Genomic DNA, 8,202 nt, shown 5'->3' on the forward strand with positions numbered 1-8,202 from the left:
ACTTTAAAGGCGATTTTCTCAATATTTAGATTTTTTTTTTTTTTTGCACCCTCAGATTCCAGATTTTCAAATATTGTCCGATCCTAACAAACCACACATCAATGGAAAGCTTATTTATTCAGCTTTCAGGTGATGCATGAATCTCAATTTCCAAAAATTGACCCTTATGACTGGTTTTGTGCTCCAGGGTCACATTTTGTTTCAAAAACACTTGAGCAGTCAATCTACACTCAGTTGTTTGCAGATGAACCTGGTTGATTATAAATATACTGTAGTTCATTCGATACCTAAGTTTAAGTAGAAATAGTTGAATTAAAATGGATTATTTGGCTCAAGATGGTGATGAATCAATAGTGAGTCGAGCGTTTTGTGAGCAGCACTATCAAAGTTGCTGCCAACGTAGAGCGTCTCAAATCAGTCACATTTCAGATAGGATGCTCCCTAAAAAGACAGCTGCCTATGTGGGAAAGTAGTAAATCCTAAAAAGGCAAAACCTTTTATTCAAAGCGAGTAGAAGGCATGGTGGCCTTTCACACTAGGGCTGCACAATGTCGGAAAAGATCTAATTAGAATTTTCTTTTTTTTATAAAAATTGTGATTTTAAAATGTTATTTAAAAAAAATGCGAGTTTGTTGTGCCTCTTTTTAGGGCTGCACAATTTGGTCACAATGTGATTATATATTAATGTGGCTATAATAATAATTAAAAATATTTATAATATAAATTAAAAATAATTTATTATTAATATTGATTACTAACAAGTATAAAAAAGAAATTGTAATACTTCATTGTAAAATATTATTTTACATTATAACTGTAAAATTACAATAATAATACTTATGGTTGTCTTCGTTTTCAAACATTAAACCATTAAACATTCATTTAGATGAGAAACTGCAGAAAGCCCTTAAAGCTTCCCTTTTGTTCAGTACTTCTCATTACAAATCTGGGAAGATGGTTGGTATGTGTTGCATAACCAAATGTGGGCAAGTCACACATGTTCAAGTCTCAAGTCACAGAGCAAAACAAATCAAGCATAAAGATCAAGTCTCAAGTCACAATACCAAACAGGAACAAGTATATTTTATTTTTGCCACAACCTTCTTTTTTTTTCTCAGAAATGAACTTTCTCAATTATACATTTGAAATAATAGTAGTTTAAATAGGCCTATAAAATTTTGAATATAGATATGTGACCCTGGAGCACAAAACCAGTTATAAGGGTCAATTTTGCGAAATTTAGATTTATGCATCATCTGAAAGTTGAATAAATAAGCTTTCCTTATTGTTTGTTAGGATAGGACAATATTTGGCTGAGATACAACTATTTGAAAATCTGGAATCTGAGGGTGCAAAAAAATCTAAATATTGAGAAAATCACCTTTAAAGTTGTTCAAATGAAGTTCTTAGCAATGCATATTACTAATCAAAAATTAAGTTTTGATATATTTACGGTAGGACATTTAAACAATATCTTCATGGAACATGATCTTTACTTAATATCCTAATGATTTTTGGCATAAAAGAAAAATGTATAATTAAAATGCTACTTTTAATTATGAAATTAAAAACGCCAGCATGTGGTGGCAAATCACTGTTTTAATGAGTGACTAACACATTCATTTAACTGAATCATTCAAAACAGTTGATTCATTCAGGAACAAGCAAGAATGGGTCACTGAATCACTCGACTGATTCGTTCAAAACCTCGGATTCGTTCAGTAAACGTGTTCAGAGACGCATAACCGTTTTGCTGTGGCTGTTAGAAACTGTTGGAAATATTACTTAATATCGTTTGTTATAAATCAGGGGTGTTAAACTCATTTTAGGTTGAGGGCCGGATGGAAAAAAAATTTAACCATGTGCAGACCGAATTACTTTTTTTTTTTTTAAACCTTGGTGTGCTGACAATTACATTAATATTAACCTTACAAAAATGAATTAGCAAGAAAACTAGAAAAACACTACTCTTTGTGAAAACTGCATTTGTTTTTCCAGGTAAAATACTTTTACATAACACTTTTAAAAACAAAAATTTTTTATGTTTTATTTACTATTTTTTATTAGGGATGTACCCATTTTGATTATAGGGCCCTATATAAAAACGAACTCATACTAGGGCCATTTTGCTATATATATTGGATTTTGGGTGCATTGGGTGCAAGAGAATCATCACTAATTGATAAAACACTACCGTGGCACAATTCCATATTGTTTTCAGTCATTACAAAGAGGGAAGGCAAACGCCAGCGGATTTAAAGTTTGACATCGTTAGTTACAAACATGAGATTAATCATTTCTAACCACTTTAATTTAATAACAGACTTAAGCTGAATTTTAAGACAAATAATTAACAGGACAGCTTACATACCTTTCTTTTTAAAGTGGCGACATCATGTATACAGCAAATTTCCTTTTATGCATTTGGTCTGTTTCAAAGTGTTTATATCCAGAAGAAAACATCTGGTAGATTCTCTTAGTTTCTGTATTTGGATGCGCTGTAACTCTGTGCTTGTGCAGCGTCATGAACTGCTCAGACTCAGATCACTGGTGCTGCTGATCATGTGTCTTGCGTTTTGTTTAACAATATAAGTTGCAATTATTTACTATTAAAAAAATAATAATTAAATTGCAGTTGTTATAAAGTCAAGTCCTGCCAAGTCATGAAGTTCAAGTCACTGGATCCCAAGTCCAAGTCAAGGCATTTTCTTTATTTAGTCAAGCAAGTCACAAGTCCTTAAATTTGGGACTCGAGTCCCCCACCTCTGCCAAATGCATGTCACAAACTAGACCAGATGCAGAGATGGGGTTGGTGTCATGGAGACCACAGCACTAAACCTGAAACTATCTGTAGATGGTGGTCTGAGTTTGCTTTCATGGTTTGCATGAACATTTTATTCGGCTGCACCTTGTTCAGGTAATAAAATGTAGTTCAGGAACAGTCGCACAGTGATCGTGGCTAGTGTCAAAAACACCAAAAACACACCCAATAACAAAAACAGAGCCATACTTACTGCAGTTTGTGAAATCCTGGACTGGGCTTCTGTGGAAAAGAGGACACATTACTGAGATGAGGCTTGTTATATTCATAAATGTTTTTTTGTTGTTGTTGTTGTTAAAGGTAGGGTATGTGATTTTTCAAAAACACTTTAGAAAACTGATTCGGGCCGAATAGCAAAACAAACTTGTAGCCAATCAGCACATCTAAACACTGGATGAAGTCTTGTTAAATTTTTTTAACATATTAGAGTCAAAAGTGTTTACAGAGGGAATTTTGGGTTTCTCGTTTTTGTCACTCCATAATTCAGAAAATGCTTAGAACGGACAGGAAACACTATATTTTCACAATGTTTTGGGGAATAAAATGTTGTATATAATGAAACGAATTATATATGAACAAATCCCTCTGTAAAAACCTTCAGGATATAGACAGGAATAGAAATATAAAGTTTGGTGTGTGTGAGTGCTACTGAAGTGGAGATTTATGGTTCAGTGTAGGAGAAAAAACTCATTTTGAGAAAACGGCTTTTAAAAATATGTATTGTAATTGAAATCTATTGACACAAATAGATAAAGTGCTATAAAAGAAACACTTAGCAGTGTCTTTTGGATGTTTTCTTTCCACTAGTCTGAAAAAACACTTTGTGAAAAACCAAAAAACCCAAAATCTCAAACTTGACCGGTGCATGAAAAAACAGTGTTTTTGCCCTGCAGTGTCTCCCCTTAAAGTGTTAGTTCACCCAAAAATGAAAATTAGTCCATAAATTACTCACCCTCAAGTCATCCTAGGTGTATATGACTTTCTTCTTTCAGACGAATCCAGTCGGAGTTATATTAAAAATTGTCTTTGATCTTTCAAGCTGTTTCATGGCACTCAGCGGGTGTTGCATGCATCAGTCTAAAAGAAGTTAAATAAAAAGCGCCCATCCATAAAAAATGTCTCACACGGCTCCGGGGGGTGAACAAAGGCCTCCTGTAGCGAATCGATGCGTTTTTGTAAGAAAAATATCCATATTCAAAACGTAATAATCACTTTAATCTAGAATTTCACTTCTTTTGGACTGATGCACTGCAACATCCGCTGAGTGCTATTAAACAGCTTGAAAGATCAAAGACAATTTTTAATATAACTCCGACTGGAGTCATATACACCTAGGATGACTTGAGGGTGAGTAATTTATGGGCTAATTTTCATTTTTGGGTGAACCAACCCTTTAAGTGAATCCTGCAGTGTGGTTTTAAGCTGTGTGGGTGTGGGAAGTTATGCTAATGTTTCAGTGGTAGAAAATAAGGAAATGAGTAGACATCTACCAAAAGGGGTGCATGTGGTCGAGCAGGTAAAGCGATGCAAAGTTTTTCAGTGGTTATGAGGTTTCAGAATGATTGTAGGCACCATGTGCAATCTGCAAGTCAAGCATCACTATTACCAGTGCTTAAAATGATTTGAACAAACCTCAAAAACTACGTATGAAACTTTAGTGTTGTAACTCATTTTGTAGATCACAGAGACTCAAACCAGCATGAAACCAGTTCACAATTACCCATAACACTCCAGCATCACTGCTAGGGTTGAACGATTCATTGCATTTGCGATAATATCGCGATATGAAAAAACACGATTTTTCTATCGCAGAGGCTGCGATTATACTCTGTCACATGACACGCGAGAGTAAAGAGGTGTGTTCGACTTGAAGATCGATTGGTGTATGACATCAAAGTACGGCGAGAGAAAGCATAAGGAGACGTCCGCGCTCTCTTATAGCTCTCGCAGTACACACCCATCGGTCTTTCTCTCTATGCTATTTTTCTGCTATTTTTCAATGTTTTAATGTTTTTTCCCTGTAGGTTTTTTTAATTAAAAAAGCATTAATTTTTCATAATGTTTAGTGAAATTATTTGGTAGTCTGAGGTGGAATGGGGATTCGGGGAGGGGTGGTGGGGGGGCGACCAAAGAAGATTGAGAACCACTGATCTAAAGTTAACGGTGTTTAAAAAGTGCAGTCCACATGTTTACATATGTTTATTACAGTGACTTTGAATTACCTAAAGTAGTGTGGTAAAGCAACAGACTTGTTTTTATATTTCTGCAATCTGCTTTCGTTTGTGTGATTTGTTACTGACTTTCATATTAATGTTTACACCAGGCTTATTTGTGCTTATTTGTTATTTGCTTTATGTTGTGATAATTATTACATGCTTACAAGGTTGGAAGTTCAACAAATCAGTCAATATACTACTGTGATTGTAGTTGTCAAACATGTCATTCATATCAATTCATGCATCACCTAATTTCATCGTAACATATAGGCCTGGCCTACAGAAAAGAACATTTATGTTTAATCTATCTAATATTGTGTTGGTCGTACTATACAATGATTTATAGCTTGTCTTTGTTGAATAATACAGAACATAAAGAGCTTTAAAAAATAATTGCATATTAAATCGCAATCGCAATATTGGTAAAAATAAAATCGCAATTAGATTATTTTCCAAAATCGCTCAGCCCTAATCACTGCACAACTCTTTCAGTCTATTAAAGAACTATGATTAGCTTCAGTATCAGTGGCTTTGGGCTTTTGCTTAAAATACATGTGTAATCAGGAAGGAAGCAGATGTGTGTGCTTTGAGGTCTTACTTTACTCTAGAGGTGCAGTGCAAACCGTCCCAAACGCAGTAGGGGTCTCGAGATAATCTGCATTCGTTGCACTCATCTCCATACACATGACATCTCTGTAGGTCAATCTGAACGACCTCATTACTGGAACTCACATATAGACGCCTCTGAGAAATTAAACACAGGATAATGAGTACAACAGCTGATAACATGATAGATTTATATGCTTAAAAATTGAAGATCAATCTACATTCAGAGTAATTGAAAGTAAAATAAAACAACTATAACTGTAGATTGCCCTGTGAAACATCCTGTGCTTTGCGCTCATTGTTAACAGTTATGATCACCGACACACTGAATAACATCTATATTTTTGCATCTGGCAGAAGCTTTTATTCAAAGCGACTTGCATTGCATTCAAAATAATAATTTCATCAGATCATGCATTCCCTGGGAATTGAACCCATGACCTTGTTGTTGCTAACGGCATGCTCTACTGTTTAAGATTGGCAGCATTACTTTTTAAAATTTTATTATTGATTTAGGTATTTTAGGACACTATGAAATCCATAAAAAAATTTTCCCATGTTCCATTTAAATTTTTTTTGGACTCCATTTTCAATTTTAGTACTCAGAAAGCATGTCTATTTAATTGCAATCATGAAATTTATAAAATGTAACAACAATTTACTAAAAGTTGAACAAAAATTACATTTTTAGGACCCTATGAATTCCATTTTATTTTTATTTTATTTTTTTCTGTATTCCATTTTAATGGCTTCATGAAATGTTAACAATCAAAAAGCATGTCTAATTAATTTAATTCATAAAAACTATTTATTTATTTTCCTTTACAATAATAGAGGCCTATGACATGTTTTGTTTGTTTGTTTTTTTGTTTTTTCAGAAATTCTGGTAATCAAATGAAGGTTAAAACATTATTTTCATTTATCCTTTAATCAGAAAATTAAACAAAACCTTTCATTTTTTGGCAAAGGTTTACTGTTAAAGTTAAATCATTCAAAATGGTAGTTTTATTCCTCTAAAAATAAAGTTTTGATATTATTATTAGTGTTAGAAGTAGTATAGTAATATATTTGTCACAATTTCTTCAAGTTGAACCAAACGTTTATTTTGATGGGTTGCATGAAGACGTTTAAATTTTTAGAGACACTCAGAACATGCAGGATTCACATTTCATTAGCCTTTTTGTGGTTTAATATTCACAGACACTAGTCCATAACGGGTTTTAATTTAATTGTACTGACCTACTTTGGATTCATTCATCCAAAATTGGACAAATTTCATGATATTCCGTGTTATACAGTAAATTTCATTTTCGTAAGTGGCGCATCGCGTTTTCCGCATCGCGCAAGTCATAGGGCCCTAGTACTTCTGACATTCCTGCTTTGGTTTGGAAGTGAAGAGTTGGGTGTTATTTTGCTCAGGGATTTTTATGTCGTACCTCCGAAGCGTCCAGCAGCATGCTGGTGATGTGCGTCCCTCGTGGAAATGGCAGATACTCCGCAATCACAAAAACAGGCTCTTCCAGCACTTTATGAACCCCTCCGCTTTCTGTGAGAAAATATTACAACAGGACATTAACTAATATGTCTGTATATGGAACTACCTAGTAAGACAGCATGCTAACCGTCACACGCAAATCACACAAAGCGATCTACTTAAAGTGCATGACTAACACAGTTTATTCACATGAAGTTTTACGTTACATGTTGCTTTTGCATGAAATAATCGTGTTTTAATTACATCATTTTCACTGAGCATGTTACAATGCATTCTGCGACTGTGATGTATTAGGTAGCATAATTTTGCTATGTAGTGTTTGGAACAGCCTTCACTTCTGATGCCTAACAATGACACCTACTTAGCTCACTAGGGTTTGAAACTATTAGATATATGTGCAACTTTGATAACTCATGCTACACTTCTCAAAGTTATCATTCATTCAGCCTCAGTCGTCTGACTTCATCAATGATTCATTACATTTTGCTAGTCATTACATTTCCTGCAGCAGTTAGACATCTAAATGTGAAACTGATAGGAGAATTAAAACTGGTTTAAATCAACCATTTGACTTCTGTTATGTGACTGATCTCTGAGCAGGGTTGCCAGGTTTCAGAAGAAAACCCGTCCAATCACTACTCAAAACTAGCCCAATTGCGTTTCGAGGGGGGCCCCAGTTAAAATTCGCATTACGGGGGGGGGGTAAAATACACATTTTTGGGTGGGGTTCCCCTGCTAAAATGCGCATTCCAGGGGATAAATATCATGTTATTGGAGTCGCTTCAACCCGCGGACATGAAAAACAACCTGCAGCAACAGAGTTAAAGTAGCCCAATTCGGCGGGAAAACTGCGGACTTGGCAACACTGCCTCTGAGTGAAACAGGATGCTTGACGAGAAGCACTTCATAATAATTGACACATATCGGTAAGCCCCTCCCCTCGAACGCAGATGAGCCAATGGCAGTCGAGTATCAGTTGCACGGTGAGCGGAACTCGGAAACTCGGACATCTTTAGTTTTCAGCACCATAGAGAAACACTGGAGGATCCGAAGATCGCATCGGT

General features: G+C 35.0%; 1 protein-coding gene across 1 annotated transcript in view; it reads right to left on the bottom strand.

Moving 5' to 3' along the window:
* Positions 1 to 8,202, bottom strand: part of LOC107712899 (semaphorin-7A-like) — a 20,415-nt gene that overhangs the window by 716 nt on the left and 11,497 nt on the right. Inside the window, exons 11-13 of the mRNA XM_016518294.1 lie at positions 7,080 to 7,189; positions 5,636 to 5,781; positions 3,015 to 3,043 (exon numbers count right to left, since the gene is read on the bottom strand). Of these exons, the coding sequence (XP_016373780.1) occupies positions 3,015 to 3,043; positions 5,636 to 5,781; positions 7,080 to 7,189 (285 nt within the window). The remainder of the gene's footprint in view (positions 1 to 3,014; positions 3,044 to 5,635; positions 5,782 to 7,079; positions 7,190 to 8,202) is intronic.

Source organism: Sinocyclocheilus rhinocerous, unplaced genomic scaffold (assembly GCF_001515625.1).
Source record: "Sinocyclocheilus rhinocerous isolate Xijiao unplaced genomic scaffold, SAMN03320098_v1.1 scaffold1093, whole genome shotgun sequence".
Taxonomy (NCBI): Eukaryota; Metazoa; Chordata; class Actinopteri; order Cypriniformes; family Cyprinidae; genus Sinocyclocheilus; species Sinocyclocheilus rhinocerous.